Below are 14,372 nucleotides of genomic sequence, written 5' to 3' on the forward strand. Positions count from 1 at the left end.
GAAACAAATATTTAAATTTTTACCTGGTCACTAAGAGTACATTGTTCTGTGCAAATATCAGTGATAAGATTTCGAGCTTGCTTGGCCATTTCATCCAGGAACATATTACATAAGGAAAGACTGCGATCTCCAATATGATGTCGCTATTAAAATAACAATGGGAGGAAAATAATGAAACAATTTGAATGAAAGTTTTAAATAAACACAAATAAACACAAAAATCTAGTTAAAGACTACTATACACTGGAGCGATAGCACAGCGGGTAGGGCGTTTGCCTTGCACGCAGCCAACATGGCCGACCCGAGTTCGATTCCTCCGCCCCTCTCGATGAGCCCGGCAAGCTACCGAGAGTATTCGATATGCCAGACACAGTAACAACAAAGTCTCCAATGGAGACGTTACTGGGCCCGCTCGAGCAAATCGATGATCAACGGGAGGGCCTTTACTTTTACTTTACTTTTACTTTATACAATGAGGAATAAGAGTGGGCCATATTGTTGATTTATCTACTATAATAACTAATATACCAAATTATATTTGCATATTGTTGTGAATTACACAAGCATAATCAGAAATTAAAGTACTAGCATTTACTTAACATGAAAAACAATTCAATTTTCAAGCTCTTAATTCCTAAAATATCAAATATACAATGTAAAAAGAACAAAATCAGTGATATTTTCTAACTTCATATGAATACATGACTATGACACAACTTTTAAGTATATTAACTAAAAAGCATAAATATTTTGATATGATTATTAGAAATTAAGTGGGGAAAATTTTTTTAAAAGGCCCTAGTAGAGTCACAAGCATTAAAATATGACAGAGAACAGGAAAAACTGTTTTTTTGAACATATAAATTTTCTGAACATAATAGTAAGAAAAGAATTTAAATTTTAGTAAGTTATGTATTTTTTATGTACACACAAATCCATACATCTCTATATACAGGATTCTATTATCTTTTTAGTTTTGTTGTTATAATATTTCAATAGTTTCTTTCAGTGCTAACTGGAGTGTGGTAAAGTTTTGCACCAAACATTTGTAATATTTCACTGAAAACATTTTATAAAGCTTTTCTTCCCGGTCCCTTCCTTAATTAAACAGAAAACATACTTAAATCATAATTATTTCTAAGCTGATAAGAGATGTATAATTAAAAAATGATAAAAATACTTAAAGCATTCAAACTGTTTCTAAGTCTATCATATCTTTTAATAAAATTTATTTTAAATGTCCTCTGAGATCAATTAGGGGCCAGTGATATGGCTGAAGTGTTCAGCATACAACACTGCATGTAAGAGACCTATAGTCAATTCCTGACACCTCTAAAACCCTCTGAAAACCATAACTATGGTATCCATAACAATCAAACTCATTAGAAAGTAAAATTGAAAAGGATTTACAGGCCAGTAACAATTAAATATTGCCCCCTCCATTTACTTAATTGAAATTATAAACATTTATTAGAGTTTTGATTAACCAAGTTCTTTATTCTGAAAGACCCCTGCCATCTCTTCTTCCTATGGGGTGGTGTGTATGTGTGTGCGTGTGTTGGACTGGGGGGAGGGGGTAGGGGTAGATGACAAATTAAACTAGCACTGTTTCTAATCTACAGTTACTTGACATACTTAACTGATTTCACTAGTTCCCTTCAACTGCTCAGAAATGCTAAGACTAGAACAACAATACCAAAATAAAATCTGACATTTTCTTAACGAGTCACAAGACTAACATCTAGCCTCTATCTGGTGCTGAGAATACAACTTCTGGAGGACAAAGACAAGAAGTGAAAAACCACTTAGGTGAATAAAATAATAGTTTAGTCAAAACATGATATGACGATGTGAGACAATATATATTAACCAAAAGGCAGGCAATTAATACTGTTTGCAATGTGAGTTTCTGTTAGTGGGATCTCAGACAGACAGAAGAATGAGGGTAGGAAGCCCTCATTAATGGAACAGATAAGTAAAATGTGGTAGAAATTAGTACAGTTTGCATATTACCGGTAGTGGAATCTGAAAAAGGAAGAAGAACCAGGGTTGGCTGCCTTCAACAACAGAATATATAAATAAAATGTGGTAGGTAATTACTATGAAAACCTAGAAAGAATAACATGCTATAACATGAATGAGCTTGAAACATTACGCTAAATAAGACAAATACAAAAGGACAAGCATTATATTACATAAACTGTCAGAAAAGGCAAATTCACTTTAATTGTATCTGAATTTCAATTATTACTAACTAAACTTTGCTTATTACAGCTGTAACACTAAGAAGTCAGAAAAATCAAAACTGTCAAAATAACTATTAAGTTTGTAAAATTGTGAAATTTCTCTTCAAACACGTATGTGTTTAATCAGTAATTTTCATATTCAATTATCAATTTCTTTCAATAACAATTTAGAGGAAAACCACAAAAAATTCAGTTATTGCATTCAATGTTACTAATAAAAGAAATATATGCTCTCATAAATATGGAGGTATAGGAAGATAATTATGATTTTGTGAGCACTTTATCAGCTTTGATTGAGTTTATTCTGCATACCATGTAAGTCACAATACCATTTTGACATTACCTCTTCTGGACAGAGTTCATGAGTGCAACTCATAAAATGAGTACAAAGTAGTGGAAATGCAATCGAGTATCTTGACTGAGAGGGTAACTCCAAACACTGCTGAAACATCTTCTCAAAAGCACGACTATAAAAACTATATAAGAAAATGAATGAAAAATTATAATGTTTATAGTTAAAATTAAAATTTTACGATACAGTACCTTAGAGTCAATATGACAAAAGTGAATGAAAGTTAATAATTTATTTCCTTGAAAGTTATTTTTCTAAGGAGTATTTCTTACACTTCAATAGTCACTCTAGAATATTAAAATTATTTGTAGACTATTAATGAGTTTTAAAATATGAATTGGATAAGACATATGAACATATGACATTTAAATCTTACATAATCAACCATTTTACATACCACCAAGGAAAACTTTTGATTGAACCATTAAAGCCAATAATATTTCCAGAATTAAGATGTGTTAAAGAATATGAATCAGTCAGAGATCATCTCAGAATAAGATGAACAGAAATGGCAAACAGTTTTGACCATGGCAGAAACTTAAGGGGGTGGTTATGGAAAAAATAAGAATAAAAAATGCATCCTCCTTCTGCAACAGAACCTTTTCCATACATCGAAAACATCTAAAAGTAAAATATTCTATCTTTCCAAGTTAGCTTTTGGGTCAGACAACAGTACTGGGTTACAAATAACCTCTACAAGTATTCTTCTTTCTTGGTTACTTTGCTTTTGTTTTGGGGTCACACCTAGAAGTGCCCCGTGCTGACTCCTGGCAGGGACAGGACTGTATGTGGCTTTAGAGAATGGAGCCAGGTAAGGCATGTGACAACAAATGCCCTACCTCTCTTTCTGGCCCCAATCTTTTTAAGTCTTACAAATTGATGTTCAGACAAAACATGTATTTACTGATTTGATACATGATTTTTTTAAAAAGCTATCTTTATACTTTCCCTGACTAGTATTTCAATTTCTTCTGCAATACTTCCTAATTAAAGCCATTCTGAAAAACTGACAAAGATCAGGGTAGACTGGGTTGTTAATTCAGAATAAAAGCAAAAAGAAGCTACAATCAAACTCTTCCCACCTACACCATCTCCGCATTTAAGATCTGAAAGAATGTATCATACCATTCTCATTGCTATCAAGGAAAAAGTATCAAGAATCAGGAACAGTTAATACCGTACAGTTGGAAAGTCTTAATACTGAAGTTTGAATTCTGGCCCCTCTGTATTAATTTGATCACGTTCAGCTCTCTTACTTAGACAATCATCTCTTATCTTATTAGATCTAAAAATGCATTTTGTTGAAACAAAATCATAATCTTCTTTCAAGGATATATGAAGTGAAGAGGAAGAGCAGGGAGCAAAGTTGTAAACCAGATGTGTAACAAAAGAGGCTATGACAGAAATGAGGAGTGGACCAATGGAGGAAGTAGCTACGGCCACATCCTAGTAGTAATGTCTAACTTAATTCTGTAGAGAGAAATTTTTAGTATTTAATTTTCAACATATTAGGCTCTATTTGACCCTGATCCAAAGCATTTCTTCTTTGGTCTAATGATGCAAGAACATTATGACATATAAACTTTTTCCACCTCCTCAAAAAAAGTTTAAAAACATAGATTCATATCAATAAGTTATTTTTAAAGAAAATTAAAAAGACAAAAAAAAGTCCCAGTTTGGTAAACATTTCTTGCTGGAAACTTCCCCACTATTCCTTTTGCTATTACTAAACTCTATTAACAAATATACGAACATTTAAAAAGCACACCAAATAAATTCCTCAAGAAAGCACATCTTTAGATACTAATAACTTAAAATTCTGATTTTTAAATAAGTCACAACATACCAAAATATGGAGAGATCTGATGTTTCCACCAACATTTCCACCAAGGAATCTACCATTTTTGTATGAAAAATTATTGTATTCATCATCTTTCCAAGTTCTCTGTGATCTGCAAGGCTAAGCGAAGCCTTGGAGACACTAGTGTAGGCCTGTGAATATATACAGCGAAAAACATGTAGTTAGGAGTAAACCAATAATATTAGCCTTGTTATTTTATTTTACTTTACTTTATTCTGGGTTTTGGGTCATAACTCGTGGTTCTCAGGGACTATCTCTGGCTCTCTCCTTTGGAGTGACACCTGGCAGTGATGAGTGGACCATATGTGGGGTCAGGATTCAAATCACAGTCATTGCTGCATCAGGCGCCTTATTTATTATATTTTGTCTCTGGCCTCTAGGCAATGATTAGATGAAAATAAGTATTATACATGTTAAGTAAAGGTTTTTTGGTGTGTGGTGGAAAGCATTAGGGCCACAGTCAATTGTGTTTGGGACTTATCTTAGGCTCTGTGATCAGGGGTTAGTGCTAGCTCTATACTTAGGAATTACTCCTGGCAGTGCTTGGGTGACCAATGGGATGCTGGGGATTGAAACCAGGTCGGTCATGTGGAAGGAAAATACCCTACTTGCTGTACAAGCACTCTGGCCCCTAGGCATCACTCTTGATCGTGCTCAGGGAACCAAACAGTCCTGGGGGTTGAGCTTGGAGCAGCCAAGAACAAGGCAAGTAGTGCCTTACACCCTGGCTCCTTCAGGGAGAGTTTATAATAAAATTATTAAGAACTGGAGAATATACTGCACTAAGAGGAAAACTTAGCAAAGTACTAAAGACAGTAAAAAGCTATAGGTTGGTTTGAAAAATTATTGGATTTAACCAAAAGAATCAGTAGCTTATGGGAATTTCCAGTACATAGATTTCAAGTTAAAGAGGGCAAAATCTTATCCTTGGATCACAGTATTACAGAAAACAAGAATAGGGGGATTTCCTATTCACTTTGATTAGAGTGCAAATAAAAGAAGGGAGATAGTGAAAGATGAGCTTCAACCAGATCATGTGGACCTTGCACACCATGTTGAAGAACCTGAGTTTTTAATAAATGGCCATTTTATGTTACTTTTTGGTTTTTTTTTTTTAAAAAAAAAAAGACTGCTCCAGAACCCGAAAAAATAGTACAGCACCTGACTGTACATAGCCAAACTGGGGTTCGACCTCCAGCACCCCATATACTCTCCCTGAGTCCCTTCAAAAGTGATCCCTGAGCACAGAGCCAGGGGTAACTCCTGAGTATTTCAACATGCAGTCAAAAACCAAAATTAATATAAAAAAAATTAATGACAAAGAAAAAGTCCACCAGATGCAGCTCAAAACTCAAAATAAACATTTTAAAAAAGATATATGAAATAAAGAAAAAGACTTATATAAGGGAAAATTGGATAAAGGTGAATGAAAAAGGGACAGTATAGAGAAACGTTAGGGGGCAATGATCACAACAAGGTTATCCTGGTCTCATCCAGAGTGGTGAGAGTTAAGGAGCTTAAAATGGGAAGCAGATATATTGGACAAGAATTTGAACAGGGTTTTTGGCTTTTGAAAGACACTCCCTGTATCTCATGTACTCATGTAATATCTTGTTGCTTCTACTAAAAATGCAAGACCCACAACACTGCATTACTCAAGTCATTTCTCAGGGCTCAACTTGCACCTTGAGTGGTAGATACTGATCCTGATTCCTTGCATTGAGTAATTCTTTAACTCGGCTCCAGAGGGCTTACAACCTCTGCCAGTATCCATGAAACAATAGAAGACTAAATAATTATTACCTTGTAAGTAAAATTGAAATGGCAAGAGGTAAGTACTACAAAGAAAGCAGTTTTATATCAAGGAGACCCATAAGAGACCACTGACCTATGATCAGAATGGGACGGATTCCAGTGAAGGAACAAAGCCCATTATAAAATTCTTCCAAAGAATTACTCTTCCACCTGCTCTCAAGAACCCTATCACTTATAAAGATATGTTCCCATTTGTAGAAATACTTTATACTAAGAAGTTTTTAACTTTCTCATAATCGAGTATTTTTTATATTATTATTCTGCACAAATTCTAACCTTAGATGAATGTTTTCTCTCTAAAGCCTTACCACCAATTCCAACTTGAAAAAAGCACTTTCCTCCTTCTGGGAAAATTACAGTTAATTGATAAATATCCTTTGTAGGTAGCATCTTTTAGCTAGAACTTGTAGATTTTTAACCACTACTTATTTTGGAATTTCTTTTATGCCATTTTCCCACATCATATTCGGATCTGTAAAATTTTGAAGAGAGGATCTGACACTTCTACAGATTATACTGTCTAATACTTTACTATTTTCTTTGTCTGGTCTATAGGGAAAACAGTGGCGGCTCCAACCCTAAACACTTGAACTCCCTAGATTCAGAACAATGATCTCCATGTCTTGAACTTTTGCTCTGTATCCCTAGTCAAAATTTCTTTTAAATGCTGTCAAGACATACTCTGTCCTACTGTCACTAAAAAATAAGAATCTATAGACAGTAGAAAGTTGCCAGGTACCTGCATGTCTCGATCATAGTTGAATACATAAGGCTTACTATTCAACATCACAGAATGTGACATTACTTGCTAAAAAGGTCTACACAGAGGCAATCGGGTCAAGCACAGTCATTAGAGTAGGCCCGGATCCAGTATGATTGGTATCTTTATAAAAGGAAGAAATTCGGAGGCCAGAGCGATAGCATAGCAGTTAAGGTCTTGTCTTGCACACAGCTGATCTCGGCTTGATCCCTAGCATTATGCATGGTCAACTGAACACTGCCATGAATGACCCTGAGCTCAGAAGTGATCAGAATGACTACTATTGAAAAGGACAAGAATATGTGTTGATGAGAATGTGAGAAAAAGGAAAATTTTGTGAACGACTGAAGAAGAATGCAAAGGAGTACATTTGTTATGAGGAAAAGTACAGAGGAATTTCCATGTCACCAGCAATTTCTCTTTCTGGCACTCATTACTCAAGGAAAACAAAAATATTAGCTTGAAAAGAGTTGTTTCACTACCATTCTCACTGCAGTATTAAACTGAAACTTAAGTTTTACAAAAGTCAAGATACGGAAACAAATGCTCATCAAAGAAGGAGTGAATAAAGATGCAATGGCATTTACATACAAAGAAATGTTATTTAGACGCCAAAAAACGAAGGGCGGGGTGGGAACAAATCCCACCATTTTCTGACAGTCTGCATGGACCACAAATGTATTACATTAAGTGACATAATCAAAAACAAGTATTTTATTATTTCACTTATATGTGGAATTTAAAAACAAAACAAAAAATAAAACCAAACTCAGAGTAGAGATCAGACTGATAGAAATGGGTGAGGGGAGTAAGGGGTTAAAAATTTCCATTTACAAGATTAATAACTCCTAGGAATATAATGTAATGGATCTCATACTGTAATGTATAGAGTCAGTAATAGTGTATTTTACATTTGGAAGTTTCTGTAAGAGAATATCTCAAAAGCTTTTATCACAAGAAAAAATTTGCATCTGTGAGTGGTGATGGATGTTAATAGATTTACTACGGTGATCATTTCACAAAATATACAGATACTGTATATACATGCATCACTATACTGGATAGAGTAAGCTAATAAAAATTTATGCCAATATTTCTCAATTAAAAAGTATTTTATATGAGGAAAAAAGTGTAGTTGCACAACAAATACATAACAACAGAGATCTTTTCATACTAAATAATGTTTTTATTTTAACTGCAATAGTTCATAACGAGAGATGACAGAAAATTACTATTATTCTTACCTGTAATCTAAACCAATCTAGTCTCATTCCTCTGAAATCAAATACTTCCCCATCTTCAACTATAATAATTAAAAAAGAAATTTAAAAATCAAGTCAATTTGTTGATAAATTGCTAATCACAATTATGAATTTTTAATTCAAGACAATTTCACTTCGACAAATATACAAAAGAACTAAAAAGTCTTGAAGAGATATTTGTGCACACATCCACAGTAGCATTACTCACCATAGCAAAAAGACAGAAGTAACTCAAATGTCCATACACTGATGAACCAAATGTGTTATATACACAACGCAGAACAGTATTCAGAGTCTTTTGAAAGTGAAATCTGGGTTCAAACCCTGAAGTCTCAAAGCCCCATCAGTGGTGAGCAGTCAGGAATAAGCCCTAAGCACTATCAGGTGTGGCCCAAAAACAAACAAGCAAAATCAAACATGACATTTTTTTCCCTTTCTTCTCCTTTTATTCAGGGGGTCAGGTGGGGATAGGTGGGGTGCCAAACCCTGCGTGCTCAGGACTTACTCCAGGCTCTGCACTCAGGGACCACTCCTGGCGGGCTGAGGGGACCATATGTGGTACTGAGGATCGAACCCAGGTCAGCAGCATGCAAGGTAAGTGCCTTACTTTCCTGTAATAGCTCTCTAGCACTTTAAATTCTTTTCTTAAAAATTAAATTTGAATACAATTATTTTTAAGTGTATAAGGCACATACAGTATGCTAAGCCAATAAACCATCTCTAAAATTTCAAACAAAAATGTCAGCAAAATTTCTTTTTTGATTTAAAATTTAATCAGAAGATGGGCTGGAGTGATAGCACAGCGGGTAGGCATCTCATATGGTCCCCCAAGCACCGCCGGGGGTGATTCCTGAGTGCAGAGCCAGGAGTAACCCCTGAGCATTGCCAGGTGTGACCCAAAAAGCAAAAAAAATAAAAATAATAAAAAAAAATAAAATTTAATCAGAAGAAAATAATTACATAGAAGACTTTACCTTGTTTGACACTAAGTGAAGTCATAGTGTTAACAAAAGAGGACATAATGATTGATTCATCTTCAGGGCAAACAGAAAGATTCTGAAAAAGAATAGTAACATTCAAAACATGTAGTTGGAAAACATCTCAGAAGCCCATCACATGGTGAATGCATAAATAAGCTGATACAGCTACACTATGGAATGTTTTTCATCAAAAAATTAGAAACTAATATTATAATATATATACCAACATGGATGAATCTCAAAAACATGATGTTAAATTAAAGAAATAAAAATAGAAGGTTATACAGAAATATTCCATTTCTTGGAATATTTCTATGGTGGCAGTTACCCAAATGTACATTTGCCAAATTCAAAACATACACTAAAAATAGTTTATCTATAGTATTTAAATTATTTAGAACCAAAACACAGAAGACTTAGAATGAAAATAGATTTCCAAACTGTCAAAACAATAATTTGACATACATCTGAAATGGGTGTTAAATAATACATGTAAAGTGGATACTCGGTCCAGAGATGGTAAAGGGGCTAAAGCACATGGCTTGAAAGTAGCTGACCCCAGTTTAATTCTCCTCACCAGATGGTTCCCCGAGCATCATTTTAGGCTCTTAAACCAGTCTGCTTGGCCAAAAATTGATGGCAGGGGCTTTAGAGTCCACTAAGCACTGCTTAGGAGACCTGCTCATCAGAATAACAATTCAAGTGATGAAGACTTACAGAACAATACACATAAACATGATGTCACTAAAAAGTATGCTTAAAAAGTTAAATACCAAATTTTGTGAGACATATTTTACCACACTAAAAAAAAAAAAGTTAACACATATTACAAGGAATACCCACAGGTTAATCTTAGATGAAAGTTAGATTCTATCAAATGGCCACAAACACCATGCATGTACTCTACAACAGAAAAAAGCGGCAAAAAGACTCAGACACCTGAGTTAGGATAAGTTCGGAGAACCTGGAACAGCGCAACAGTAATGGGTCTGCTCTGTACGTGTGAGGGAAAGTTCAATCCCCAGCAACGCCATACCTGGCACAGTGCAGACCCTGGAGCACTACCACTGGGATTATCAGCACCAAAACAAATGTGTCATCGCTAGCAAAAGGCAACTCCATGTGTGTGAGCACCACAACCAAATGCGCAACCCCCGGACATCCAAACAGTAGCAACAAAGGCAGAGAGGGAAACATTTTTAACAGTTCAAACTTTGTGACAATAACTTTCAAAATTTTACACGTGTTTACCCTTTGGCAAAGTAACTCCACTTCTATTTTCACTTGGTAAGTTTACTTCTGTATTGCGTCACTGCTTTTATTAAAATAAGAACATGTCATTTTCCAAACTTAATCTTAAAGGAATAAAATAGCCTGTAATAAATATTCATTTAACATCTGGGATGGAGACTGTTCAAGTATTCATCCTTATGTCCCAGCATAAAATTCTGCAACCTTAACTTAGGAACTTAGGCTACTTTTAATACTTGTGACTGCATTTATAATTATCTCTGAAAATATGCTCCATGGGACAAAACAAAGGCCACTGTTTTGAAATTGGAAGGAAATAACATAAGAAAAAAAAAGCTCTTTATAAAAAAAGAAACTGGAGGCCTGATAGTACAGTGGGTAGGGTGCTTATCTTGCACGCAGTACACACAAGTTTGATCCCCCTTACCCTCCAAGTCTGCCAGGCGTGATACCTGAACACAAATTCAGGAGAACGCCCTTAGCACCACTGGGTGTGGCCACCACAAAACAAACAAAAAATAAAAATAAATCTTTCCCAAACACAAACTACTTGGTGAACCAGGACTGAGACTCAAGTACCAAAGTACATGCATGCCCTGCAATGTGAGGCTGTGAATTCTATCCCTGGCACTGTGTGGTCCCCAAGCACTACCAAGTGTGCCCCTTTCAATAACAACACTGAGAACAACAACGACAAAACACAGGGCTGTTTAATTGTTCAATGAAATATCTAACAAGGTACAGCAAGTCTTAAAATAACATGAAATCGGATGTATGGTTTATTCCGCCCACGCCACCCCCCAGAATGAGGTACTATGGGACCATATATGGTGATGCTCAGAGCTTACTCCTGGCTCTCTGCTCATGGACTACCTCCGAGGGTAGCACATGTAGTGCCAGAGATCAAACAGATCACTTGTAAACCAAGTGCTTTAATCCAGGCACTATCTCCCTGGTCCTCTGATTTATGAACATGAGAACAGTAGGTGGGTTCTCTGTATACATTAACTATTCAAACAAATTGTAGACAAGCTTTTTCTAATTTTTTAAAGGATAAATCGGGAAAAAAGAGAAAAAGAAAAAAAAGGATAACTCAGGGTTTCGTGCCCTATTCAAGAAGCTATTCTAGAAAGAAGCATCTGAGCACCATCTAGTGGATAAACGAAGTAACACATTGACTTTAAGGGAACAATCACATGAACAGTAAGAAACACTGCATTTTTAAGTAGGTCTAAACGAAAATAAGTAAGTAAGTAAAAGTAAAGGCCCTCCCGTTGATCATCGATTTACTCGAGCGGGCCCAGTAACGTCTCCATTGGAGACTTTGTTGTTACTGTGTCTGGCATATCGAATACGTCACGGGGAGCTTGCCAGGCTCTGCCGTGCGGGGCGGAGGAATCGAACTCCGGTCGGCCATGTTGGCTGCGTGCAAGGCAAATGCCCTACCGCTGTGCTATCGCTCCAGCCCGCTAGCACAGCGGGTAGGGCGTCTGCCTTGCATGCAGCCAACATGGCCAACCCAAGTTCGATTCCTCCACCCCTCTCGGAGAGCCCGGCAAGCTACCGAGAGTATTCGATATGCCAGACACAGTTACAACAAAGTCTCCAATGGAGACGTTACTGGGCCCGCTCGAGCAAACGAAAATGAAATTTCAAAGTATGACTATTTCTCTGGAAACGACAATCTTAGAAGTGATCATATAAAGCGAATTTGTATTGTTCCTCCCTTTATACTCTGTGTGAGCTTTTTGGTGTCTATGATGTTGTTTTGGTGGCAGAGCCACTACCTGGACGTGCTTCGAAGTTTGCAGTGTCAGATTAAAGCAGGAACTACACACACAGCAAATGCTCCAGTCAAATGAACAACTCTCTGGCCAAACATTTGTGATTTTATAAAATTAAACAAAATAAAATACATTTTTCCTCAGTTTATTTGAAATACAAATAAATTTTCATTGAAGAGGAAAAAATATATGTTATGGAAGATGAAAATAAAAAGCTAGCTAAAAATCAATAGAAAAAATCTAAAGTGAACGTAAAATTGGGACACTTAAATTAGGGCAGCTAGATGAAATCTTAATGTTCTAGTTGTTCTCAACCCCAGTGTTTTATAAAAGTTGGCAATACCACTGCATAGGGGGCCACGGGAATGACCTGGGGGATGGGAGAAAGTAGCCTTAAATGCAAATGGGAGTTATATTCTGTTCACTTAAAAAAGGTAGATTTCCAGGAGGACACTGAGTCATTTTTTTTTTATCTTCCTAAGCAGGTGGTAAGACCCAGTTTGGGAACCTTTGCTCCAAAACACTGTGCAAAAGAATCTATCTCCTACATTTTCCTTTAACAATTATCAACTGTTATGTCTCCATCTACCTAACAGCTACTGTCCAAATCAGGTCTCCCATCAATTCTTACCTAGCCTATTCAGTTATTTTTTTTTTCCTTTTCTGTATCCCACCTCTTCCCTTGGTCCCTAGCAAGCCAACACAGAAACACAGATATATACTCCCACCCCAAGGTAATTGTTTTAAAAAGTCAACCTATTCTTTGGCAAAGACCTGTGTGATTTCATTACTGTACATTTCGACCCTGAAAACAATGAATCATTGCTTGTCTGTGCTCACTTAAAAATAGCAGCTATCAAAAAACCCCCAAACTACATAATAGCCATCATATTGGGTTTACTTCTTTAAGGCCATGATTTATGTCCACTTGTATCTCCACCACATAGTAAGAGATTTAATTTTATAAATACTTACCGAGCAAACAAATCACTTACTAACTAGAAAGAAGATGTGGGAGGAATAAAAGGGCAAAATAAGAGTTTTTACCTGCACAAGTTCATTGAGGACAACAGCATCGAAGCCAGAAAGGTACTGCACATAATACCGCTGCATTACGGGTCCATATTTCCTTACGTGTGCTCTAAGCTCTTCCATGTAAAATATTAATTCAGCAATGTGCCTTTAATTCAAGAAAAATACTTCAATAAGTTCTTTTTATAAAAATATTCAATGCCCTGATTACTTACCTAGTATTTTTCATAGGAAAGGAACTACTAAGTATTTAACGTCAATTACTTTATAAGTTGATAGAGAAAAACCCAAAATGAAGATATAATTAAAATAGCTCATAAATGAAAGAGGATTTGAGGATTAGAAAGAAATTAAGATTATTCTGTATGCTCATAATTATTTCACTTGTCTATCTCACTCTGAGGAGCTATTAACTAAAATGAGAGGAAGACATTTCAAACAACACGCTCAGTTGCAACACCACTATGTAAGGATTATTTAAATATTTGTGTAGTAAATAATTTTAAAGACTAAATTTCACAGAAAAAAAAATCTACAAGGAAATAAACAAGAACTTTATTACACCTTGGTAACAAGACAGAAGCCCTTATTTTAAGCTACACAGTCAACTTTTGCATACAAACCCATATAAACTAAAAAGGTAAAGGCCCTCCCGTTGATCGTCGATTTGCTCGAGCGGGCCCAGTAACGTCTCCATTGGAGACTTTGTTGTTACTGTGTCTGGCATATAAACTAAAAATATAAATATTTCTCTATTATAAAAATATGTAAAACTCTAAAACAGTTTTCAAGTAATTTTACTTCAAAGCCCTTATATTTAACAGTCCATAAATCAAAACACGTAATTTCAATGCTACTAACTTACTTATCAATAAAGTCATCTGCGCTCTTCTTTGGCATATTATCTGCATGACGAAGTAGCCAAATAATTTCATCACGGGCAAAGGATAATGCCATAAAAACAAAAAGTGCCTAATTTAAAAAACAAACATACATACATACCTTGGTTATTACTATGCAAAAACTGAA

At 35.6% G+C, this 14,372-nt stretch overlaps 1 protein-coding gene across 4 annotated transcripts in view; it reads right to left on the reverse strand.

Moving 5' to 3' along the window:
* NCKAP1 (NCK associated protein 1) overlaps positions 1-14,372 on the reverse strand; it is an 86,951-nt gene that overhangs the window by 23,705 nt on the left and 48,874 nt on the right. For all 4 annotated transcript variants that reach the window (XM_056111607.1, XM_056111606.1, XM_056111605.1 and 1 more), the window contains 7 exons: positions 14,209-14,315; positions 13,359-13,491; positions 9,271-9,352; positions 8,279-8,337; positions 4,445-4,590; positions 2,590-2,722; positions 24-143 (listed from right to left, as the gene is read on the reverse strand). In XM_056111607.1, coding sequence (XP_055967582.1) covers positions 24-143; positions 2,590-2,722; positions 4,445-4,590; positions 8,279-8,337; positions 9,271-9,352; positions 13,359-13,491; positions 14,209-14,315 — 780 coding nt within the window. The remainder of the gene's footprint in view (positions 1-23; positions 144-2,589; positions 2,723-4,444; positions 4,591-8,278; positions 8,338-9,270; positions 9,353-13,358; positions 13,492-14,208; positions 14,316-14,372) is intronic.

This window comes from Sorex fumeus, unplaced genomic scaffold, assembly GCF_029834395.1.
Source record: "Sorex fumeus unplaced genomic scaffold, SorFum_2.1 ptg000014l, whole genome shotgun sequence".
Classification (NCBI taxonomy): Eukaryota; Metazoa; Chordata; class Mammalia; order Eulipotyphla; family Soricidae; genus Sorex; species Sorex fumeus.